Here is a 26,592-nt window from a genome sequence, read left to right on the forward strand (position 1 = left end):
TTTATACTGAAATATTTTCAATAGCGTTAATATTATACAGTGTAGGATGACCAAAATCATGCTACACAACAAGGGTCACCTGATAATCATACTACAACAGTGATTTCATAAAAAGGTGTTTTTGTTTATTTTTGGGGAATTTTATTGTGAAAAATCGTCAATAGCGTTAATATTATACACTGTATACTCACCAAAATCATGCTACACAACAAGGGTCACCTGATAATAATAGTACAACAGTGATTACATAAAAAGGTGTTTTTGTTTATTTTTGGGGAATTTTATTGTGAAACATCGTCAATATCGTTAATATTATACAGTGTAGGATGACCAAAATCATGATACACAATAAGGGTCACCTGATAATCATACTACAACAGTTATTTCATAAAAAGGTTTTTTTGTTTATTTTTGGGGAATTTTATATTGAAAAATCGTCAATAGCGTTAATATTATACAGTGCAGGATGACCAAAATCATGCTATACAACAAGGGTCACCTGATAATCATACTACAACAGTTATTTCAGAAAAACGTGTTTTTGTTTATTTAAAGGGAATTTTATTGTGAAAAATCGTCAATATCGTTAATATTATACAGTGTAGGATGACCAAAATCATGCTACACAACAAGGGTCACCTGATAATCATATTACAACAGTTGCTTTAGAAAAAAAAAAGTTTGCATATTTTTGGGGAATTTTATATTGAAATATTTTCAATAGCGTTAATATTATACAGTGTAGGAAGACCAAAATCATGCTACACAACAAGGGTCACCTGGTAATCATACTACAACAGTTGTTTTAGAAAAATGTGGTTTTGTTTATTTTTGGGGAATTTTATTGTGAAAAATCGTCAATAGCGTTAATATTATACAGTGTAGGATGACCAAAATCATGCTACACAACAAGGGTCACCTGATAATCATACTACAACAGTTATTTCAGGGGAAAAAAAAAGTTTGCATATTTTTGGGGAATTTTATATTGAAAAATCGTCAATAGCGTTAATATTATACACTGTATACTCACCAAAATCATACTACACAACAAGGATCACCTGATAATCATACTACAACAGTTATTTCAAGAAAAAAAAAAGTTTGCATATTTTTGGGGAATTTTATATTGAAATATTTTCAATAGCGTTAATATTATACAGTGTAGGATGACCAAAATCATGCTACACAACAAGGGTCACCTGATAATCATACTACAACAGTAATTTCATAAAAACGTGTTTTTGTTTATTTTAAGGGAATTTTATTGTGAAAAATCGTCAATATCGTTAATATTATACAGTGTAGGATGACCAAAATCATGCTACACAACAAGGGTCACCTGATAGTCATACTACAACAGTTGTTTTAGAAAAATGTGGTTTTGTTTATTTTTGGGGAATTTTACTGTGAAAAATCGTCAATAGCGTTAATATTATACAGTGTAGGATGACCAAAATCATGCTATACAACAAGGGTCACCTGGTAATCATACTACAACAGTTATTTCAGAAAAATGTGTTTTTGTTTATTTTTGGGGAATTTTATTGTGAAAAATCGTCAATAGCGTTAATATTATACACTGTATACTCACCAAAATCATGCTATATAACAATGGTCACCTGATAATCATACTACAACAGGGATTTCAGGAAAAAAAAAAAGTTTGTATATTTTTGGGGACTTTTATATTGAAATATTTTCAATAGCGTTAATATTATACAGTGTAGGATGACCAAAATCATGCTATACAACAAGGGTCACATGGTTATCATACTACAACAGTGATTTCATAACAGGTGTTTTTGTTTATTTTTGGGGAATTTTATTGTGAAAAATCATCAATAGCGTTAATATTATACACTGTATACACACCAAAATCATGCTATACAACAAGGGTCACCTGATAATCATACTACAACAGTGATTTCATAAAAAGGTGTTTTTTTTTTTTTTTGGGGGAATTTTATATTGAAATATTTTCAATAGCGTTAATATTATACAGTGTAGGATGACCAAAATCATGCTACACAACAAGGGTCACCTGATAATCATACTACAACAGTAATTTCATAAAAACGTGTTTTTGTTTATTTTAAGGGAATTTTATTGTGAAAAATCGTCAATATCGTTAATATTATACAGTGTAGGATGACCAAAATCATGCTACACAACAAGGGTCACCTGATAGTCATACTACAACAGTTGTTTTAGAAAAATGTGGTTTTGTTTATTTTTGGGGAATTTTACTGTGAAAAATCGTCAATAGCGTTAATATTATACAGTGTAGGATGACCAAAATCATGCTATACAACAAGGGTCACCTGGTAATCATACTACAACAGTTATTTCAGAAAAATGTGTTTTTGTTTATTTTTGGGGAATTTTATTGTGAAAAATCGTCAATAGCGTTAATATTATACACTGTATACTCACCAAAATCATGCTATATAACAATGGTCACCTGATAATCATACTACAACAGGGATTTCAGGAAAAAAAAAAAGTTTGTATATTTTTGGGGACTTTTATATTGAAATATTTTCAATAGCGTTAATATTATACAGTGTAGGATGACCAAAATCATGCTATACAACAAGGGTCACATGGTTATCATACTACAACAGTGATTTCATAACAGGTGTTTTTGTTTATTTTTGGGGAATTTTATTGTGAAAAATCATCAATAGCGTTAATATTATACACTGTATACACACCAAAATCATGCTATACAACAAGGGTCACCTGATAATCATACTACAACAGTGATTTCATAAAAAGGTGTTTTTTTTTTTTTTTGGGGGAATTTTATATTGAAATATTTTCAATAGCGTTAATATTATACAGTGTAGGATGACGAAAATCATGCTACACAACAAGGGTAACCTGATAATCATACTACAACAGTTATTTCAGAAAAACGTGTTTTTGTTTATTTTTGGGGAATTTTATTGTGAAAAATCATCAATAGCGTTAATATTATACACTGTATACTCACCAAAATCATGCTATACAACAAGGGTCACCTGATAATCATACTACAACAGTGATTTCATAAAAAGGTGTTTTTTTTTTTGGGGGGGTAATTTTATATTGAAATATCTTCAATAGCGTTAATATTATACAGTGTAGGATGACCAAAATCATGCTACACAACAAGGGTCACCTGATAATCGTACTACAACAGTGATTTCATAAAAAGGTTTTTTTGTTTATTTTTGGGGAATTTTATTGTGAAAAATCGTCAATATCGTTAATATTATACAGTGTAGGATGACCAAAATCATGATACACAATAAGGGTCACCTGGTAATCATACTACAACAGTTATTTCAGAAAAATGTGTTTTTGTTTATTTTTGGGGAATTTTATTGTGAAAAATCGTCAATAGCGTTAATATTATAAACTGTATACTCACCAAAATCATGCTACACAACAAGGGTCACCTGATAATCATACTACAACAGTGATTTCATAAAAAGGTGTTTTTGTTTATTTTTGGGGAATTTTATTGTGAAAAATCGTCAATAGCGTTAATATTATACAGTGTAGGATGACCAAAATCATGCTACACAACAAGGGTCACCTGATAATCATACTACAACAGTGATTTCAGGGAAAAAAAAAAGTTTGCTTATTTTTGGGGAATTTTATATTGAAATATTTTCAATAGCGTTAATATTATACAGTGTAGGATGACCAAAATCATGCTATACAACAAGGGTCACCTGATAATCATACTACAACAGTGATTTCATAAAAAAGGTGTTTTTGTTTATTTTTGGGGAATTTTATTGTGAAAAATCGTCAATAGCGTTAATATTTTACAGTGTAGGATGACCAAAATCATGATACACACCAAGGGTCACCTGATAATCATACTACAAGAGTTATATTAGAAAAATGTGGTTTTGTTTATTTTTGGGGAATTTTACTGTGAAAAATCGTCAATAGCGTTAATATTATACAGTGTAGGACAGTGGTCTCCAACCCTGCTCCTGGAGAGCTATTGCCCTGCATGTTTTAGGTATCTCCTCACTCTAACTCGTTATCAAGCAGCTGAGGCTCGTCAAAGGGCTTGATAACGAGTTGATTATTAGAATCAGGTGTGTTAGAGTGAGGAGATACCTAAAACATGCAGGGCAGTAGCTCTCCAGGAGCAGGGTTGGAGACCACTGGTGTAGGATGACCAAAATCATGATACACAACAAGGGTCACCTGGTAATCATACTACAACAGTGATTTCATAAAAAAGTGTTTTTGTTTATTTTTGGGAAATTTTATTGTGAAAAATCGTCAATAGCGTTAATATTATACAGTGTATACTCACCAAAATCATGTTACACAACAAGGGTCACCTGATAATCATACTACAACAGTTATTTCAAGAAAAAAAAAAGTTTGCATATTTTTGGGGAATTTTATATTGAAATATTTTCAATAGCGTTAATATTATACAGTGTAGGATGACCAAAATCATGCTACACAACAAGGGTCACCTGATAATCATACTACAACAGTTATTTCAGGAAAAAAAAGAAGTTTGCATATTTTTGGGGAATTTTATATTGAAAAATCGTCAATAGCGTTAATATTATACACTGTATACTCACCAAAATCATACTACACAACAAGGGTCACCTGATAATCATACTACAACAGTTATTTCAAGAAAAATAAAAGTTTGCATATTTTTGGGGAATTTTATATTGAAATATTTTCAATAGCGTTAATATTATACAGTGTAGGATGACCAAAATCATGCTACACAACAAGGGTCACCTGATAATCATACTACAACAGTGATTTCATAAAAAGGTGTTTTTGTTTATTTTTGGGGAATTTTATTGTGAAAAATCGTCAATAGCGTTAATATTATACACTGTATACTCACCAAAATCATGCTACACAACAAGGGTCACCTGATAATAATAGTACAACAGTGATTACATAAAAAGGTGTTTTTGTTTATTTTTGGGGAATTTTATTGTGAAACATCGTCAATATCGTTAATATTATACAGTGTAGGATGACCAAAATCATGATACACAATAAGGGTCACCTGGTAATCATACTACAACAGTTATTTCATAAAAATCTTTTTTTGTTTATTTTTGGGGAATTTTATATTGAAAAATCGTCAATAGCGTTAATATTATACAGTGCAGGATGACCAAAATCATGCTATACAACAAGAGTCACCTGATAATCATACTACAACAGTTATTTCAGAAAAACGTGTTTTGTTTATTTAAAGGGAATTTTATTGTGAAAAATCGTCAATATCGTTAATATTATACAGTGTAGGATGACCAAAATCATGCTACACAACAAGGGTCACCTGATAATCATACTACAACAGTTGCTTTAGAAAAAAAAAAGTTTGCATATTTTTGGGGAATTTTATATTGAAATATTTTCAATAGCGTTAATATTATACAGTGTAGGATGACCAAAATCATGCTACACAACAAGGGTCACCTGGTAATCATACTACAACAGTTGTTTTAGAAAAATGTGGTTTTGTTTATTTTTGGGGAATTTTATTGTGAAAAATCGTCAATAGCGTTAATATTATACAGTGTAGGATGACCAAAATCATACTACACAACAAGGATCACCTGATAATCATACTACAACAGTTATTTCAAGAAAAAAAAAAGTTTGCATATTTTTGGGGAATTTTATATTGAAATATTTTCAATAGCGTTAATATTATACAGTGTAGGATGACCAAAATCATGCTATACAACAAGGGTCACCTGATAATCATACTACAACAGTGATTTCATAAAAAAGGTGTTTTTGTTTATTTTTGGGGAATTTTATTGTGAAAAATCGTCAATAGCGTTAATATTTTACAGTGTAGGATGACCAAAATCATGATACACACCAAGGGTCACCTGATAATCATACTACAACAGTTATTTTAGAAAAATGTGGTTTTGTTTATTTTTGGGGAATTTTACTGTGAAAAATCGTCAATAGCGTTAATATTATACAGTGTAGGACAGTGGTCTCCAACCCTGCTCCTGGAGAGCTATTGCCCTGCATGTTTTAGGTATCTCCTCACTCTAACTCGTTATCAAGCAGCTGAGGCTCGTCAAAGGGCTTGATAACGAGTTGATTATTAGAATCAGGTGTGTTAGAGTGAGGAGATACCTAAAACATGCAGGGCAGTAGCTCTCCAGGAGCAGGGTTGGAGACCACTGGTGTAGGATGACCAAAATCATGATACACAACAAGGGTCACCTGGTAATCATACTACAACAGTGATTTCATAAAAAAGTGTTTTTGTTTATTTTTGGGAAATTTTATTGTGAAAAATCGTCAATAGCGTTAATATTATACAGTGTAGGATGACCAAAATCATGCTACACAACAAGGGTCACCTGATAATCATACTACAACAGTTATTTCAGAAAAATGTGTTGTTTTTGCATATTTTTGGGGAATTTAAAAAAAACAACACATTTTTCTGAAATAACTGTTGTAGTATGATTATCAGGTGACCCTTGTCGTGTAGCATGATTTTGGTCATCCTACACTGTATAATATTAACGCTATTGACGATTTTTCACAATAAAATTCCCCAAAAATATGCAAAAAGATTTTTTATGAAATAACTGTTGTAGTGTGATTATCAGGTGACCGTTGGTGTGTGGAGTGAATTTGGTGAGACTACGGTGAATAAAAGTGGAGATATTGAATATTTTTTGCTTTGGTACTGCACTTTGTAGACGGTCCCTAAGCGCTCGCCTCTCCGCCCACAGCGCATAGAGATCAATATATTTCCTGCAGCCTGGATGACGACTCGTTTTGGCGAAAATGAGTTTGTAGTCAATAGTCTACCTTACTACGATAGGAAAGAGACATTTTTTATGTTTTAACAATGTTTCGTTTATGAGCTATTGATCGCTGAAGTTCGAATCTGCCAATCTCTTTCTAACTTTACCCAAGTGACAATTGGACCCAAACCATGCCATTAAAATAACCCCCACAGTTTAACAGAGCCACCAGATCTTCTCACTGTGGGGGTCAAACATTCAGACCTGCACTGGTTTTTCCTTTAAATGTCACCTGTTATCTAATGATATCCCAGTAAACACCTTAACGTTGTTTAAACACACTTTCACATCTATGAAACAGTTGTTTTGCTTGTTGCAAAAGGCAGATATGATATTTCTTACATGTCTAACACTCTTTCATCAGTGTGTTTAGTTTCCTTAACGCTGTATCAGAAGCTAACTTCAGGTCATCTCTGGTGACCACACACACATATTTAAACATATTTAAACTCGTTTACTTCATCATAACAGTTACATTAAACAAAGTAAGATAGTTAAAGGAGACAAGTCTTCTTTGAACAGTCCAGCAGTAAGAATATCAATGCTATTCAGGTGTGTAGCTTGCTGCTGTAGCTACAGTCTAGTATCACACAGTGCAGCTTTTATCTTAAAGCTACATGTCATGAGTGTATTTACCTGTTTTAAAGTGAGCGCAGCGGCCGGTAACCTTGAGCCTGCCATCTCTCTCTGTTATGAATATAAAGCTGTAAGCATGGATGGATTCTGTAGACTGTGACACCACACGGTCATGAGCCTGAGCCTGAGCCTGACGAGCGGATGTTATGAAGGAAATAATACCGGCTAATTCACTGTTTCGCCCTCTGGTGGAGAGGAGGACAACTGCAGGAAGAACATGTATATCTAACAGCAGACATCTAAGCAGGTTGAAGCTGGATACATCAGTGGTGGAAATACTCAGATCTTCACTGGAGTAAAACTACTAACACAGTAATGATAAAATACTTATATTACAAGTAAACGTTCTGCATAAGTAAAAGTATTGCAGTATTATGAGTGATGTAGTATGCAGTATTACAGTAAAGGTACTGCAGTATTATGAGTGATGTAGTACGCAGTATTACAGTAAAGTACTGCAGTATTATGAATGATGCAGTATGCAGTATTACAGTAAAAGTACTGCAGTGTTATGAGTGATGTAGTATGTAGTATTACAGTAAAAGTACTGCAGTATTATGAGTGATGTAGTATGCAGTATTACAGTAAAAGTACTGCAGTATTAGGAGTGATGTAGTATGCAGTATTACAGTAAAAGTACTGCAGTATTATAAGTGATGTAGTATGCAGTATTACAGTAAAAGTACTGCAGTATTATGAGCGATGTAGTATGCAGTATTACAGTAAAAGTACTGCAGTATTATGAGCGATGTAGTATGCAGTATTACAGTAAAAGTACTGCAGTATTATGAGTGATGTAGTATGCAGTATTACAGTAGCAGTAGTAGTTTGGTGCCTCTGACTGATATATTATATATGATGGAATATTATATGTGATTATAGATTACTAATACTGTCAAAAGTTGAGGGATTTTCCTGCAGTGATGAGTCAAAGTGTCACTAAGCAGCACAAACACACACAGAGCAACCTTGTAAACGGTTTATTGTCATGATCATAGGTGTCAGAGTTCGACACATGGATGCATTAAGAAACAACCTTTTTAAATATGACCGATATGTTTGTGTATATGTAAGTCCACGTTACAAAACACAGAGGTGATAATAAACACTTCAACGCACGTTTCATCGACACCTACTCCTAAAAAGACACAGTGACGAGCTCCCAGCTCTTGTTTAGCGGAATTCACAAGTATGGATGGAAGATGAACACTGCAGATACGCGTCTTTTAAAACCACTAAAATGGGTTATTACTGGAGCATTTATCAAAACTGGAGTCTGCAGCCTCTGTGCTTCAAAGTGCATGAGAGCCGAAATGTCTGACGGAGCTGTGACGGCGCCTCTTGATCCATCACCCGAACAGCTAAATCAGGTGTGAAGTGAGATACTGTTCTCCTCTCCAAGGCACATTATTGAGTTCCTCCGAGTGTTAGTCACGTCCGTCCCGACATGCTGCTACTGTTAGGTGATGACGTTAGGAAGTTCTTTTACACCAAACACAATCCCACAGCTCTGTACATCATCGGCTTGTGTTCACAATGAAGATAAATGATGGTAACACTGACTAAAACATCCACACCAATGTGAATCAGGGGTATACACAGGGACAGAGGTATTTACTGACTTCACTGAGGCGGTTCACACACAAGGGAATCACATTATTGTTTCTATCATTTCATCTCAGACGTGCAAGTTAAAGCAATCCTGGTTACATTACAAAAGAAACTGAACTCCCCTGATAACAAACACAAAACAGCAAAGGTTGCTATCAAACTCTACAGTCTACTAAAATGACAGTAAAAATAAGAAAATAAAGGCACATGTACAGCGGCAAAACCGTCTTTTCTGGTTGAGTCCTTCTGAGAGGCTAGCAGCAGAGTGGCGTTGTGCAGTTGGTTGCTGCCCACTTCTCCCCCTCCTGAAATAATAAAATAAAAGATGGCTTCTCATTGGTCTACTGGTCGGCTGCCGTGACGAGTTCGAACCACTGCCTGAGAGCGTCGCTCAGAGTCTCTGGCAGGGCGTTGACGTCTCGCAGGATGACGTAGAAGGGGAAGGGGAACTCCTCCATGTAGGAGCGGATCTCCGGCAGCTCTCCCGGCCCTTTGAATATGGGCACCTTGATGTCCAGGATGGAGTCCTGCAGCACAACACCACGGTTTACTTACACTTACACTTTCCTTTAGATTTAGAGAACCATAAAATGTCAAATCTACACATCTCTTACCCGTGAGTTGGGGTTGTCGAGTACCACGAAGATGACGAAGACGTTGGCGCTGCGTGCCGCCCGCACCGCTGCCATCACTCGCTCCTTCCCCTCCAGGAACAGCCCCCTGCCATCAGACACGATGACCAGCAGCTGGGCCGTCTCTGTGGAGACATGTGGAGTTAATAAAAACATAAAAGTAGATCTTCTACATCAAGTTTAACCAGTGGAGGTGGTGAAGCTGGAGTCTCACATCAAAAGCTGTGATGTGCTTATTGGAGGCTGTTTCCTGACTGCACAAACAATCAACCATTCACAGTTTCTCAGTAGGTGGGATTAAGAATGTGGATGTCATCTTTCTATATCATTTGCAGTTATTTAGATACAAACATGAAACTTAGCCACAGCTGTTTATGTTGTTGTATGTTGATATATAAAAAAAGGGATTAACTCTTAAATTGACATATCTTTAATCCTCTAGTGCAGCTTTCATGTTGACTGAAAATGACATTGGTGGGACAGATAAGTCAGTTACCAGGGATCAAAGATCTTTTAGCTGGTATTTGCTGATATTTTGCTCTTTTCAGCCAACTGGAAGCAGCAGAACATAAACGTAGTAACAAGTTCTCATCCAGCAGACACAGAGTAACATTATCCTTCATTTGGAGTCATGTCTGTGTCCACATGCTGAATTTAAGTCCAATATTCTCTATAACTTTAGCTCTGGTTGGGTCTCCACTGACTCCTGAGAAACATAGTCAGCTGCTCTTCAGCTTCTCTATGCTTCACTTTCACCAGCAGCTAGTTGTTATCTTTGACAGCTGGAAATTAAGTTTGATTAGAATTTGTAGACCAGAAAACCAAAACTATTGTTAAAACAGGCTTAAAGACTCTGAACAGGTTGTTAGTGTGGCTGAGGCAGTGCAGTAGTTTACAGTCTCGCTATGAGTCAGCGTTTACAGGCCTGCTGCTGACTGAGCGTGTCAAAGCTTCATGAAAAATTAACATTAGCTGCATCACAGGTTTTAACAGCTTTCACTATCACTTGTTTTTACCTCAGAGGACCCCGACTCTGATCCTGACACACTGAGGGCTTGTTTGTTGGACATCAGATACAATCTGGACTGTCTCCATTTACTTACTGGCACACAGGTAAAGCAGCAGGACAATCATTTCTAAAGCAGACACACTAACCTTCACCAACCAAACAGATCTTATCAATTAAAAGAACTAATATGGTTCCTATTTGTGTCTTTAAAGTCATAATTTAAAGTATTAAAAAAGGTAAATCTGACATCCTGCTTCCTGTAACTGTCAGGACTAAATGGTACCAAATCTCACATTTTTCATCATGACAGATGATATCTTTCCAACAACAGAGTGTCATCAAAATGATCCAACATGTAGTTCCCGTCATTACCTGGACTAGTAGATCCTGGAATCTGCTGTCGTGCTGCTAGAAACATTTTGGTTGAGGTCTCCAAGAACTGTAGAGGGGAGGTGTGAGGACAGGGTCAGTATTCAGGACCAAACACAAGCTTCAAGGTAAATACATCTTACTGGAGTGAGAAATAAATACGAAAAAATGTAATCTATATCATTTATCTGTGTCTCATGTGAAGTAGTGTATAATGTTTATAATGTCACGGTGACACTATGCTGGAGTTTTGTCTCAATACTGAATACACAAGTGTCAACCTACTGCTAGGCCAATTAAAGGTTGTGGCTGTAATATTTCCATTCACCATTTTTTTTTGCATTAAAAAATAAATACATTTAGAACTCCTAGAACAAGTAGCGTTTGTCAAGAGAGTCAAGAAATAAAAGATGATTTTTTACAAAATAAATTAAACTTCATTCAGACAGAAGAATGTTTTCTACATGAACAGTGTAGTTCATGATAAATAAATAGAAAAGAACTTGTTATATGCCACAGTCAGGATTCACACCTGTGCTATTCTGGTCTTCTTCTGCTGGAACTGACAGAGTCGCAGTATCCGAGCTCCAGATTCATCGTTGAACTGCTGCTGGAAGGGGTGGAGCAGCTGCACCTCCTCACCAAAACTAGAGAGCACAACATGTTAAATGTTAGTGTGTGAGTGTCAACACTGTGCTTATATGTTCAAAACAGGAAAGTGAATATTTGTACCTGCACACAGACACCTGCCCCGCCTCCAGCAGAGTGAGAGCGTTGATGATCACTGACAGAGATTCAAACGCCAGCTGCAACACACACACAAGACAGTGTTAGTTTATATGTGAGATAATAACTTATTCCTCCATTCATAAAACCAGTAAAACAAATATTGTACTGGATACAAGTCTGACATGTATCTTTTCTTCTAACTCAGGTTAAGATGACACAATCCTCCTTCAATTGTATTTAAAAGTTAATCTGAAGCTAATATGAAGCTTCAGCCGTCGAATCTTCATCTTCTATGTTTCAACGTTACAGTGTTTTTAGTACCAAAGTCTTTGTGTTACTATACTTCCACCACAGCTCAACAGGGAAACACTAAGAGGGAATTTGATGCTGAAAAGACTGTAAATGTGTCAGATATCCATTTTCACTGTTCATATAGACACCTGACTGTTTTTTTAAGACACTTGAAAAATGATGAACCTGTCCTTAAATGTGAATCTTGCCCTTATTTTAAAGAGAGACTATGTCAAAATGTAGCTTCAAAACTAGATTCAGTTTTGAGCTGTATCAGAAATCAGACCAAAATTATTTTTCATTCACACACTCATTGTCTCTGGTGTAAGTATTGAGAGCAGCTTTGTGCAGGATGAGGATCAGCAGCTGATCTGGATTTATTCTAGTCGATACTGATCCATTCAATTATGGCCAGATGTGCTCTGTGTGTCTCTAGTGTACACACTGCACAGTAGGTGGGAGGTTAATGGAGTCCTGGGGACCTGTGGTGGTTTAATCTGTTCATGATTCTCCCACACACACTATTATCTACTAGAAAAGCATTGTTATTTCACATGATGTTTCTATACATGTGTGTTATGTTTTAAACTACTCACAGAGACTGGCTTAAAGAAGAATGATCAAAATCCAATCAGCAGCTGCTAAAATAGTCATCTAAACCCTCCCTGCCTGGTAATCTTTATAGTTCCAGTTTATAATGGAGGCCTTCTGTCTCCCAGCCTGAGCTCAGATTACACTAAAGATGTAGTCATTCATCACTTAATAATAGCTGAGTGGATACTGAGTTTAAAGCTCAACTAGTATTTAGATTACATTCATTTTATCTTCGGTGTGCAGTAGTATCTCTGCAGGTTGTCTCTCACCTGTTTGGAGTGGTTGTCCACCATGCTGGAGGAGTCGTCCACAGCCAGGCAGATCTGGTACTCTCTCTTGCTGGGCTTGGTCCTCCTCAGCCAGATCTTATCTTTGCGGAACTGGCTGGCAATGTAAGGGATCACCTTCCTCATGTTGAGACGCTTCCCTGTGCGGTAATCACCTCTGTGGAGGAGAGACAGCATCAAACATGACACACTGCTGCTACAGTCAACAACATTTGATATATAACATTAGAACACACACACATGAGAGTTTAGTCCCATCACAGGGGACACACTCAAGACAAGAGGAGCAACAGTAACTAATAGATTCATTAGAACAGAGTTAAAGCATGGATCACAACTTGTATCTTTACACAGCAGCTGTCATGGTGTAGTGGATGTAGTCACGGTGTGGTGGATGGAGTGATGATGTAGTGGATTGAGTGATGGTGTAGTGGATGGAGTGATGGTGTAGTGGATGGAGTCATGGTGTGGTGGATGGAGTCATGGTGTAGTGGGTGTAGTCATGGTGTGGTGGATGGAGTGATGGTGTGGTGGATGTAGTCATGGTGTAGTGGATTGAGTGGTGGTGTTGTGGATGTAGTCATGGTGTAGTGGATGGAGTGGTGGTGTGGTGGATGTAGTCATGGTGTGGTGGGTGTGGTGGATGTAGTCATGGTGTGGTGGATGTAGTCATGGTGTGGTGGATTGAGTGATGGTGTAGTGGATGTAGTCATGGTGATGTAGTCATGGTGTAGTGGATGTAGTCATGGTGTAGTGGATGTAGTCATGGTGGAGTGGATGGAGTGGTGGTGTAGTGGATGGAGTGATGGTGTGGTGGATGTAGTGTAGTGGTACTGACTTGAGTTTGGCAGCCTGCGTGGGCTCCAGGATGAGGCGGAGCTGCTCACACAGCTGCTGGGACAGAGCTGAGGTCAGAGTCTGGTACTGGTGCCACATGGAGGCTGCTGCACTCTCCTGGAACACACATCACACACAAGGTCAGTATCTGTTGACACATACTGCACATCTGGATATGACTAATGAATGAAGAAACTGCGCTTGTGTTTATAATGGAAGATTATGTAAAGATCAGTTCAGAAGGCATGTTTAGTGTCTGAAACAGGAACATTTTAAGTTTATAAAGAATCAGAAGAAGCTGTGATGTCTATGAATATCAAGTGAAGTTACTTCTAAGTGGAGATATCCGATCATGGTGACACACTACATTTGAATACAGCTGAAATTCGTTTACACTTTTAAATTTGAAACTTAATTGCTTGTTTCTAATATTTTATTGACAATGGAGTAAATGTCATGACCTGCATATGGAGGAAGAGTCATTTTAGAGCAAAACTCACCTCCTCCTGAGCTCCTGGAGGCAGTTTGTGCCAGGCTTCCAACTGCAGCTCCATCTCCCTCCTGATCTCCTCTGGGTCTCTCTCTGTTTTCTGTATTCACACACACCGACAAAGACACACACACACACACACACACACACAGACACATATGCACACAGCCTTAAGGTCAGTACAAGTTAGAGTAAATCTTCTCTTATGTTGCAACAGTGAGAATAACAAGCTGTTCAACTAAAAACAGTCGAAATGACAAGAAAATAACAGCATAGTAAATAACAAAACTACTACTACTACTACTACTAATAATAATAATAATAACAATAATAATGATTGTGTGTATTGTATTAGTTCCAGTGTGTACCTGCATGGTGTCCAACAGCAGCTCAGGAACTGTGTGAATTGTAGATTCTGTGCTCCTCTCTGCTCGCTCTTCATCTCTGGTATGCTGGTGCTCCTTCAGCCTGTCCTCTTCCTCCTCCTCTCCCTGCATCTGCACCTCCATCTCTCCACTGTCTACACCTGTACGGGAAGATGGATTCATTTAGCAAAAACTGGATGAATAGTTATTTAGGAACAAATCTGCAGGATGAAACGATGTGTTGGCACCTCTCTGGGAGTTCTTGGTAGAGTCCAGTTGTTCAGGCTTCAGCTCCTTGACCTCAGCAGCCTGGAGGTCTTCTTCTTTATCCTCCGTTTCCATGGCGACATCCTCGTCATTCTGATCTTCATCCTGGTTTTGCTGAGGCCCTGCTGCTTTCTGCTGGTCTGCACTGGCAACATCTGGAAGCAGCAAAACCAACACGTCACATCTCTTCAAACCGATCACTAAACAGTTAACATTCCTGTCTCGTGGTGTGTTTGGTGCTCACCGTATGTCTGAGTGTCGTAGGACGTCTCTCCCTGTTTGATGTGCTCGTACAGGTCTGACTCCTGCTTGGCGTCGCTCTGTGTGCTGTTGTCAGTGCAATCCTTAGAGCTCTCCACCGTCCGCAGACGCTTGTTGATGCGCTCGTTGTAGTCGCCCGTCGACCGCTCGTTGTCTGCCTGACCAGGTTTCCTCTTAAAGCTCTGCAGCAGGAGATTTAAAGACAACAAAAGTCAGCTGAGACCCATTCAAACCAGAGATAAATGAAACAAGGATGCAAATGTTTTGGAGGCAGACTGTACCTGAGTCTTGCTCTGAGTCTGTCTCTGTGAAGCCATTCTTGCTGTCAGCTTTGACTGGTGGCCCTCTGATTGGCTGGCATCAGCTGCTCCACTCCCATGCTCCTAACAAACAGAGAAAATGGAAATATTTAGATTGCCTTTGATTGTGACTGATTGTGGTGCAAACTAACTACCTCTTATTACCCTACTTGATGGAGATGCACATTATGTTTATGATTGGCATAAGTGTGATCAAAGTTTAATTTAGGATGCTGTAATTGTTTATTTACTGTTCCCCATCACTATAAATGTTGTAGTAAAGTTAACATGGTGAGGACATTGGTTCCTGCAGACACAGCATGTGTACTCTGCATCCTGCACAAAGTTAGTCACAAATATTATTCTTTATTTTTTAGTCATCTCCTGCAAGGGATTATAGCGCCTCTACAGCTCTCTTAAACACTGGCAGAAACAATCCTACGTTCTTAAGAAAGTTGCTTAGTTACTAAGTCTCCTAAAAAGACCAACAAATGAACCACAATCACTCTAGTCAGGAGTGATTTTCTTGTTTGAGACACACTTGATAAATAAGGCTCAAACCCATGCCTGATACTCATGTTGTAAATTGTAGCAGATATTGAATAATGTCCTATAAGCTTCCTGAGTCCTGTGATTTGTCTCATCTGGTCTACCACACTTGAGGCAGGTGAAGTGAGTGAAAGTGAAGCGCACCTCTTTAGCTTGGTCTCTTTCTGAAGCCTCTCCTGCCAGCTCCACAGCTGTATCACTCTGAACATTCTGCTCTCCAGTTTGACCGTCTGTGTCGTGCTCCTTCCTCTCAGCGGACTCTGGCTGCTCCTCATCTTCATCCGCACCTTCACCCTCCTCATCCTGCGAGAGTGAGAGAAGTCACGAGAGTCAAACACACAAAAGAACTGTGTGTAGATCCTACAGTGAAGCTGGTTTATATACACACCTTTGGTTTTTCTCCTTTGTCATTTGGTACACTCAGATCTTCATCTTTTCCTGCCTGATCTCCTTTCTCCTCCTTTCTCCTCTCCTCTACTTCATTTTTCTCAGCAGACTCCTCATCTCCCTCTGCTTTCTCTCCTCCTCCTCCCTCCTCCTCCTCCTCAGTCTTGGGCTCCTGACCGTTCTCCTCTGCTGCTTGGTCAGACGGTTCCTCCTCCATCTCCTCTGCTCCCTCCCCCTCCTCTTCTTCTTTCTGTCCATCCTCCTTCTCATCTAGGGCCATGGTCTTCTCATCGATGTCGAATGGATTCTCCTCTGAAGAATCAAAAATGTGACATAAGACTCCACTGAGATGAAATTATATCCAGATTTAAATGTCAAAACAAAAACTGGGTTTGGCAACAGCTAACGTTAAACAGAAACCAAGAGGCATCATTAAACTTTAGTATTAAACTTTGTGTATGTAACTGCTGTAAACAGCTGCTACTCTGTTTTTATCTACAGTGTTTTTTTTATCTGTTAGTCCTTCAATGTCAAATCTATGTCAAATGAAAAAAGAAATCAGAACATCTGTATATTGTAAACACCTATGGCCATATGCACTTTATGCTGTATATTCCAGAAGCAGGCTTTGCCCGTGTGCTAATCAGCAGGTCTCACCTTGGCCCTCGCCCTCTCCATCGTCTCCAGCCTCTTCTTCCTTGTCCAGGTTGAGATCTTCAGGCAGATCCATGGCCTCAGGCTCAGGCCTCTTGTCCTGCTGACCGTGGTAAGGGTCCACTTCATTCTCATCAAACTCCCTCTGAGAGACAGAAAGCACAGGTCAGACACAACAAATAAGTGATCTGTCAAAAGTTAACTGATGTTTGAACAAACGTGAAAAGAAGGAGATGACAATGAAGATGGCTAACGACTCCTGCAATTTCTTCTCTCCCAATTACCTCATCACCCTGTTCGTTGATTTTCTCTTTTTCGTCTGCATCTATCTGTTCATCTTTGTCCTGGCTTTTCTTGTCTTTGTTGGGGTCTGCAGCATCCAGGTTGTCGTCTTTAGCAACCAGCTCAGATTCACCCTAAACAAACAACAGTGTCACAAGTTAAGATACAGTGAAAACAAGATGGAAGCAGTGCTTTGATCTAAATAATAAACATTAGTCTGGTGATATTTTACATTTCTCATAATATGATCAAATCCCATGTGCACAGAGATGAAAGATTACAGTGACCAGCTGTTTTATCAAATTACTGAGCATGTTTTACAGTCTCTAATTTCACTTAAAGATTTTAAAATGCTGTGCTTATGTAATTGCAATCCCACTTATAATTTTTAATTTTTATTTTTTTATAATTTTCTTAATGGGAAGACAGTATGTATTACATGTGCCTGTGAACTATTTGTGTATCTGTCTATGCTTAAATAGTATGTGATTATGTGATGTCATTCTTAAAGATTTATATCTTCACTGGGAATCAATACACCAGCCTTATCCTGTAATACTAAACTAACACTATTTAGTTTAGTGTGTTAGTTAGTTAGTATATGCTAATCTGCACTAAACACAAACTACACTTGAGACTGGTGAGAATGGGTATTAGTTTAGCAGGTATTGAAATTCTGACCTGATAATTGTGCTAAATGATGGTCACCAAAGCGATTATGATACATTCTGTGGGCATCATAAATGTCTCTAGAAACATTTTATGGTCACATTTACATACAGTGTTGTTACACTATACAACATTTGTATGCTTTTCAAATGTTTACTTCTTGAGTGAGCTGATCATATTTTCAGTATGATTTATGCAGAGTGTGGTTAGATAATACACTGTACTGTTCTCTTAGGACGTTATAACAACTTTAACTGGACTTTATTTGTCTTTTAGGATTTCTATTTTACCTGGTCCATGCCCTGGCCAGACTCTTCCTCCTCCTCACTTCCTTCCCCCTCCTCATCATCCTCATCATCCCCCCACATCCTCTCATCCAGAGTGTCTGTCTGTCCTTCACCAAGGTCGCCCATCTTTTTGTCCAGCTCCTGCTCTTCCTCTTTGTCAGAATCCTCATCTTCACCTGCAAATGACAGACAGATGTTCTTAGTAAAAGTGACATTATTTCAATGTACAGGCCTACAGGATACCTCCACCTCTCCATTCAACCTACCTCCTTCCTTCTCATCCCCATCATGCATCTGGCCATCAAAGTCCTCTGACATCTCGATAGCGTTGTCTTCTTCCTTGATGTTCCCTTTATCCTGCTGTTCTTCTTTTTCCTGGCCCTCCTGGAAGGTGTCCTCCACCTACAACATGAGGACAGGGATACATTTGTATCATCAGTCAAAAACAAGTTAATCTGCAACCTATGTTTAGAATTCTATATTTCCTGCCGAGAACAAACGTGCAGGCTCAGGTTAGTAATCAAACCGTAAGTATTTCATCACCTGATCTTCATTCTCGATCTTGTCGCTGACGTCTTTATTTCCCTCTCCCTCTCCTATACCACCACCCTCGTAGTCGTGGAACTCTGTGGCTCCTTCACCATCTCCACCGGCCATCAGCTCCTGAGGCAGGCAGAAACCCTGACGAGAAGAACAGAACAATAAGGACACACTCATTTATAGTTAGTAATACTCTCCCCATCAAGTTTTTCTGACCCCTATCCTAATCCAAGTCCTGGATACTTATTTTTACATAGCAGCGTAATATATGAAATATTAACTTACTATATACCTGTCACAGTAAAATATCAGCTGTAGCATTCTGACTTTGGCACATTTATTATGAGCTCCAAATATTGAACTTTCTAGCTCAAAACTATCAAACTGATCAGTTTAAATGACTGATCTGATATGAATGAAAGTTGGAGAATGAGGCTCCTGAATCTGAGTTGATGTGATCAGCTAGCAGAAGATGTATCACTTTGATGGAGTTATTGGAAATATAACAATACCCTGTTTGTGCAATTAAAAAGTAGTGGAAGTTCTTTCCTCACAGCTGATCTTTGGGTTATTACAGACATCTACAGCTAGACAATGTTTAATATTTGCCATCAGAATAAGCTCTTGGCTGCTACTCTTTACCAATGAGTTAGGAAAGTAAGAGTTAGAATTGGAGTTAAGTGAATCTGTATATTTTGCCAACCAGCTTTATTTTAATCAATACTTATCCTTTTAAATATGCCCAGATCTCTAATAAATATCTATGAAAGTGAGGCTGAGTCAGACTTGTTGTTTGCGTACCTTCTGAGCGAGCTCAGTGAAGATGCTTGCCAGTACAGACAGCAGCTTTCCAGTGCTCCTGTGGACTCCCAGTGACACAGCCAGGTAGTAACGCACCAGCTCAGAGAAAATCCCCAACAGAGGCTCCAGACGCACCAGCATCCTGCATGCCTTGTTCACCTCCTGCACACACACACACACACACACATACACACAAGAGAATATAAAAAGAGAATATAAAAACAATGTAACTCATGAACAGCTCGAATTCTGAAATAATCAACTCCCCACAAACTGAAAAAAAGTGTTGGTTCTCACACATGTACATCTTGGAGAAACATGTCAGCTGGACAATAAATATTTGCAGCTGTTGTGTTTACCTGCAGCTGTGGTGGCTGACAGGAGTCTCTGTGTGTCCTCAGGAGGCTCAGCAGCTTCTCCAGGCCGACGCTCACATCTCCTACACACAGAGCCTCCACCTCAGCCGTCAGCTCCTCCTCCAGCAGACGAGTCAGGTGACCGGGCTTCAGCAGGTCTTCCACTGGCTCTTCATCCTCCTCTTCACCACTCTCTGAAACAGAAAGTAACAACAATGTAGGGAGCCACTGACATTTAACCGCCCTCAATGGACAAAAATCCATAAAACAGAACATTCTAGTACTGAATTAATTACGTACTTGATAAAAAGGTGTTATTAATATTTTTTGGATGCCCTCTGAGACTCTAACAGCTACAGACCATGACATATATTTACATGTCCATAGATTCTGGATTTTTCAGTATGCAAAAAGGATTTTTAACTAGTTAACTGAACCATATCAGAAATGTATTCAAAGCAAAGTATGTCTTAAAGTCTGTCTGCAGAGGATCTTTTAAAATGTTCAAATAGTTTCTGAATAGTTTGTCATGATGTGACAAAAAGAAAATCACTACAATATCAATATCGCGAATATTATCAATGAAAAATCCATTAATTTTATGCCCTCCATGCACTACTTCACATACTGAAATCACAACAGTATTTAAAAAAGTGCTGTGTAATCATGTCCAAATGTATTCATAAACTTTGGAATTGGATTTTAAGTTGTTACTACAATGTCTTTTATTGTGACAGAAATATACATTTATATATGTATATGTCACCATAGCTAATACATTTTGTTGCAACTATAGAAATTCTCTGTGTATCTGTGTTTCATCTTGTCTCATATTTTTTTAGTTCTGATGATATTACTTAACGTAATGAGCAAATCTGCTTATTGCACATAAACATATTCATGTCTGGACTGATAAACAGTTAAGAGTTAACTGAGCCAGCTGATAACCAGTGCCATTAATCCAGGATCATCAGTGTGAGGCTCAGTGAAGACAGGTTACAGAGTCACACTGAGTCAAACATGCTTCTTGACACAGACGGCTGCCCTCCACTGCATCATGACATTCTCACCTTTCTTAACGTCTCCACTCTTCTCTTGCTGCTGCTCTCTCTCACTTCTCTTCACAAGCGTCTGGACAGCACACAGCACTGTGTTGATGTGGTCTCCAGCTCAGCAGAGAACTCAGAACAGAAGGCAGGCTGCTCATCTGGAAGTAACAGCAGCATTAGTTTGTCTGAGTGTATATCTGTCAGTAACATTTTACAGGAATGATTGTATTAATGTGACTGCTCAGTGCACTCACCTGAGTGTTGGTGTCCCAGAGAGAGCAGCTGTGTCTTCCAGGTGGTGAACTCTGTGATGTTTTCCTCCACCTGTCCTCTGACATACTGCAGGCTCTGTGTGATGGCTGGCTGGCTGTCTGAGCTGCTGACACACTCGGCTGGGGTGAAGAGTTGCTCTATGCTGGGCATCTGAGCCGCCACAGCCGCCAGCTGGTCGAAGGCTGAACAGCATATGACAAAATAGTTCCTGTGGAAAATAATAATAATGTTAATAATAATAACATGTTGATAAAATGACTAGTTTTGTCTTTTGTTAATATGACTTTTAGACCAGATAAACTCAGTGACTGTGTGTTACCATGTGTGCAGCACTCTCTCTGACGTCTGCTGTGCTACATTGTCCAGCTCTGCCTTCAGGCTCTGGGTCTGCTTCAACATTGCGGTCACACGCTGGTTCAGCTGGCACCAAGCACCATCTCCCTTCCTCATCAGACAGCCAGGAGGCTGCCGCTGGGCCGCCAGTGGAGACGGGCACCTCAGGGTGTGCTGCCTGCAGCTGCTTGTCTCCTCCTCTTGCTGGGGGTCTTCGGGGCAGCACTGCAGCATCCAGGACAACTGCTGCAGGAGGGTGCTGCACTGAGCAGACAGAGACTGACCTTTGCTCACCCAATCCTGGAGAGAGGCCTGAGGCGGGAGCATGCAAACTGCATCATCGCTCTGGCTTTGAAGGTGTGTCTTGACATCTTGGACGCTGCTTGTTAGCTTCCTGTGTGTGTGGTGAGGACACAAGGAAAGACAAAAGATGGTGTTACTACTGTTGGTGTTATATGGTGAGACGTATGGTTGAGGGAGACTGTTCTTCAATGTGAGGACGAAGGTTAAAGCACCCGTGTCAGTCCACAATCTAGTCTACTGTCAAATAAACATATAAAATACCAACAAATTATTACAAAAAGGGGAAAAAAACCTCTTTGAACAGATTTGTTCTTTAATGGCACACAAGTTATTTAAGAGAAATGTGGTCAAGACTTGCAACACCCTCATTTGACCAGAAAGCATAATATTTTAATCTGAATGCATTTGAAGTTTAAATATGACACTGATTTCATGATTTTTACTGTCATATTTCAGCACTGTGGCTTCTACATGTCAGTAGTTGTTGTAAACAGCTGACTCAGGGTCTTTCTGCAGATCTTCTCTCCTCTGATATCTCAGTGACTGTGATAACATTCCATGCTTTGTGTTGGAAACCTGGTCACGTGGCAGCAGACTGACCTGAGATGGACCCACTGCTCGGTGAGCTTGGCCAGTCGGTGCCTCTGTCTGAGGAGCAGCTTGAACAGGTGAGAGGAGAAACCTCTGCAGCGCTCTATGTTCCCCAGACCCAGCTCCTACAAACACACACACACACACACACACACACACACACACACACACACACACACACAAACACTTCAGACTACAGGGCCGAAACACTCAGTCATAATCTTTAGTCTTGATTCATTCTAACTTTCAGATAGCAAGCTGTCAGAGTAGGAGGAATTATCTTGTGGACCACCACAGAATCCATATTTCTTTTCTCACCTTGGCAGGATTTTGGAGAGCGGTCTGCATGGCTGTTCTTCTGGCCCATGAACAGTAGAAGTACTTCTGACATCCATCCCATGCTGTCAACAACTCTGTAAACAACCTACAACATCCAGAATGCAAAGAAAAAGAATTGTCAACTATGTACTTAGGACATACTGACTTTTTAGTAAAATGAACACTAACTAACTGGTCAGGGTAAGGATGTACTGACAAATTGAACAGGAATATCTTGTATGGCTGTACAGTTAACTTCAATTTCTAGCAATTCAGGAATAATGCTAAAAACTTGTGAAACTTGTTATTTCTTCTGTAAAAATGTACAGTGTCTTATTAAAGCTGGAGTGTTAAGAGATTTTTCTTATAAGAAACAACCAAAAGTAACTTCACTAGCAGTATTTAATCAAAAAAAAATACTACATAAATGCAATGTCGATGGACGGGTTCTTTACATCTTCTCAGCCTGCTCCTGGTTCCTGACAGCAGACAGAGCTGTGTTCATCTCCAGCGGCTGCATACAGAGAGTCTTCTCAGGCTCAGCTATCCTGTTCCATGTCAGGCCTTTACGGTATGACAGACCTTTATGGGACAACAGAAACAATGAGACAGGTTTGTTGACCGTTTTTTTTTTTGTCTCTGTGACAAAAATACAACATGACACCTGTGAATCAGAGCAGGAAAATCACCTATTTCTGTGAGCATCTTGAACAGGTCAGACAAAGCTCTCTGCTTCTGCTGCAGGATGTGTTTGACTTCAGATTTCTGCTTCTCTTTATCTGCTGACATGTCGACGTTGAGGCTCTGCAGGTCCCGCAGGTTGCTGATGACCTCACCTGAAAAGAGATCATTACTAGTTTCACAGCAGTACAGTGTGGTACAGTACAGTGATCAGCACCCTATCTTTCATTAGGTGACTTATTTAATCTATTTAAAATTGGTGTGCTTAAAATAACAAGCCTAAAGGTGAAATGTGTTCATGATAATCACAAGTAAATACTTGCCATTTTATAAACTCCACCTAGATAAAAGTAATGCAGTATAATACAACAGCCCTGAAATAATCTCAAGTGGTGTAATATAGTACTGTGTAGTTTAAAAAAAATAGAGAGATATTATCATCATCATTATTATAATTATTACTACTATGTTTTTTATGGTCATTCTGGAGACTGCAGTTTGTGGTGCTGTTGAACAGCAGTGGGTTATACTGAGAGATGATTCTAGCATTTAGTCTATCGTAATTTATATATGGACAAATATCAGAAACAGCTCCCATAACCCAGCACTACTGAGCAGTAGACAGTTGTAGTGATATTTCAGTCTGGACTGTAGTGGTAGACAGACTGTGGTGGTACACTTACATTTACACCTGCAAATATGGAATGGGACTGACATGTGACTGTCATGTGACGTGAGCCTTGATTTATTTAGGATGGTGACTATACATTTTGTTATAGTCTGAAGAATGGCAGTCATTCTTCATACCCCCATTAAACTACATCTGCTATGGGAGCTACAGTGTGTGGATATTTTTTGTCTTTTACAGTGGTGGACAGACTGACCAGTAGTGTTAAAACATAAATTATCATAAGGACATGAGGTCATTCAAATAAAAAGTGTTTATGTCTTCAGCAGGATGAATGTGCTCAGTAAATATATTGTCAATCTGCTTCTCACACTGATATTTATTGAGTGTAAGAGGCTTTCTTACCAGTGAAGCAGTCCAGGTCTTCAGCCAGCTCAGGCGCTGGGTTTTTCTTCAGCAGCTGGACGCACATTTTCTTCATCTTCCTGGTCAGAACAGGCAGACGTCCCTGAAGAGATGCACCCTCAACTCCTTCCTCTGGGTCCTCATTCTGAAATAGCCAGATTAGTTTAGTACTACTTACTATTCATTATGATAAAGCACATGACAATAACTAATTAAACGTGGTGAAAAAAGGAAAACAGATGACACATTTGAGATAACATATGACAATTTGAGACTTGTACCTGCAGATCTCTGCCCTTTCCAGGCAGGGTGCTCTTCAGTGCACGGTGGACCCGATGGATGGGTGTTTCCTCTGGGTTGGTGTCCACACTGTCCAGGCCGGCGCTGCTTCCCTGTTCCACCAGAGCAGGAACACTCGGACCACTCAAAGCCGCCTGAAACTTCCTGACAAACTTGAAGAGAGTCCTGAGGAAAAAATATAAGCAGATAAGAGTCATCCATCCTGTAGGGGAGCTCTTGAGTGTTGAAGGGTAAATGTACGACACGAGGCACATTCATGGTGATATCTTACCGATGTGTCTTGTCCACTGACTGTTTGATGGACCAGAAACTCACATCGTTCCACTTTGAGATCTTGACAAAGTCCTGTGGGCCAAAAATGTCACATTACAGTGGAACCTATGAATGTCACAAGGTTTCAAAGTGCATTTCTGCTATTAAAAGCAGAACTAAAAATATACCTTGAGCTCCTTCTCGATGGGCTGTCTGAGCTGGCTGATTTTGGTGTGGATGCAGTCTGAGAACTGACTGTAGTATTTGTGCAGGTTCCACAGAAGACTGGACAGTGATTCTGTACAATAAAACAACGGTTAACACGTGAGTCCTGCATCCATGTTGCAGTCACAAAGCAACATGAGCTGGACCTTGACCTGCAGCTATAGGTCACAGATCAAATCTATTCTGAAACGACAGACTTCAGTAATGACACAGTAATTTCATCGTGCTGTTGCGTTTAGTCGAAATCCAATCAGTGATGTCTGAAACAGTTTAATGCATGACATGTGGACATCGGAGCTGACCCCGTCTGGTCATGGGATCAATGAACTCGCCAATATCCACTTGACCTGTCAAGATTTAATTAGATGACAAATCGCAGTCTGTCCATCTGCTACTGCACAGTTGATGATGAAATGACACAGTGATTTGTCAATTGGTGGAAGTCTTTATTTACAATGTCCTATATTTCAAATTAAAGTTTAAGCTTTCCTCACTAGCTATAATTAACACTAATACCACCAAGGTTAGACTACTGCAGCCTTTCTTTATTCTGCAGTTGTTGTTTTTTACATTTTCACTCTAGAAGCCACACTAAGCACACATATTTTAATTAACAGAAACATCTGTTTCAACAAATCCAACTTTTTAATGAATCATCAAATCAAAACAATATTTTGCACCTGTGTCCATTAAGAAATTCATAACTGGCCCTCGCTGATGCATCTTTTTACTGGTTGCTTGTAATGTCGGTGATATATAAGTTAAAGGTTGGTTTAATGAGGATAATAAGGATAATGGGGATTTGGGATTTTTGTCATGTAATGAATGGAGAGTAGGAAGAACTCTCTCATGGTATATGCGATATGAGAGCCATCTATAGGAGACGGTGGTGATTTTTTACCTTGTCCAGGCTGGTTAGAGACCAGCAGGAGGTGGCAGTGGAAGCTGAGTAGCATGGCAAGGCGGGTGTGGAACTCGCCCAGGGTGGAGCCCTCAATGAAGGCTTGGAGGGTGGAAGTCACTGAGGACAGGGAGAGCCGCTCCACCTCCTCATCTGTAACCATGACAACAAACGTCTTTGAGTTTGGAATGGTGAGTTAATTTTTTGTGTTGTTATATCTTTAAACTCCCACTATAAATACACAGAGATTTTAGTCAAGTGAAAAAAAAACACTTCATCAATG

General features: G+C 39.0%; 3 protein-coding genes across 3 annotated transcripts in view; 1 reads left to right on the forward strand and 2 right to left on the reverse strand.

The window, feature by feature from the left end:
- lyrm2 (LYR motif containing 2) overlaps positions 1-7,618 on the reverse strand; it is a 36,323-nt gene extending 28,705 nt beyond the window's left edge. Inside the window, exon 1 of the mRNA XM_062437403.1 lies at positions 7,485-7,618. Coding sequence (XP_062293387.1) covers positions 7,485-7,529 — 45 coding nt within the window. The 5' untranslated portion in view covers positions 7,530-7,618. The remainder of the gene's footprint in view (positions 1-7,484) is intronic.
- The window catches only part of ube2j1 (ubiquitin-conjugating enzyme E2, J1), a 210,083-nt gene extending 187,525 nt beyond the window's left edge, over positions 1-22,558 (forward strand). The window contains exon 9 of the transcript XR_009927307.1: positions 22,549-22,558. The gene's annotated coding sequence lies outside the window, so the exon portion shown is untranslated. The remainder of the gene's footprint in view (positions 1-22,548) is intronic.
- mdn1 (midasin AAA ATPase 1) overlaps positions 8,461-26,592 on the reverse strand; it is a 63,003-nt gene continuing 44,871 nt past the window's right edge. The window contains 34 exon segments of the mRNA XM_062437400.1: positions 8,461-9,622; positions 9,710-9,852; positions 11,109-11,175; positions 11,638-11,752; positions 11,838-11,911; positions 12,989-13,163; positions 13,845-13,960; positions 14,344-14,433; positions 14,702-14,859; positions 14,947-15,120; positions 15,210-15,408; positions 15,508-15,609; positions 16,219-16,377; positions 16,463-16,773; positions 17,119-17,260; positions 17,400-17,531; positions 18,357-18,529; positions 18,620-18,755; positions 18,897-19,034; positions 19,695-19,856; positions 20,054-20,244; positions 21,121-21,213; positions 21,216-21,257; positions 21,354-21,580; positions 21,692-22,099; positions 22,609-22,724; positions 22,918-23,023; positions 23,373-23,499; positions 23,607-23,753; positions 24,632-24,776; positions 24,913-25,096; positions 25,203-25,276; positions 25,372-25,481; positions 26,310-26,462. Of these exon segments, the coding sequence (XP_062293384.1) occupies positions 9,437-9,622; positions 9,710-9,852; positions 11,109-11,175; positions 11,638-11,752; positions 11,838-11,911; positions 12,989-13,163; positions 13,845-13,960; positions 14,344-14,433; positions 14,702-14,859; positions 14,947-15,120; positions 15,210-15,408; positions 15,508-15,609; positions 16,219-16,377; positions 16,463-16,773; positions 17,119-17,260; positions 17,400-17,531; positions 18,357-18,529; positions 18,620-18,755; positions 18,897-19,034; positions 19,695-19,856; positions 20,054-20,244; positions 21,121-21,213; positions 21,216-21,257; positions 21,354-21,580; positions 21,692-22,099; positions 22,609-22,724; positions 22,918-23,023; positions 23,373-23,499; positions 23,607-23,753; positions 24,632-24,776; positions 24,913-25,096; positions 25,203-25,276; positions 25,372-25,481; positions 26,310-26,462 (5,075 nt within the window). The 3' untranslated portion in view covers positions 8,461-9,436.

The sequence above is a fragment of the Scomber scombrus genome, chromosome 17 (genome assembly GCF_963691925.1).
Source record: "Scomber scombrus chromosome 17, fScoSco1.1, whole genome shotgun sequence".
NCBI classification, from domain to species: domain Eukaryota; kingdom Metazoa; phylum Chordata; class Actinopteri; order Scombriformes; family Scombridae; genus Scomber; species Scomber scombrus.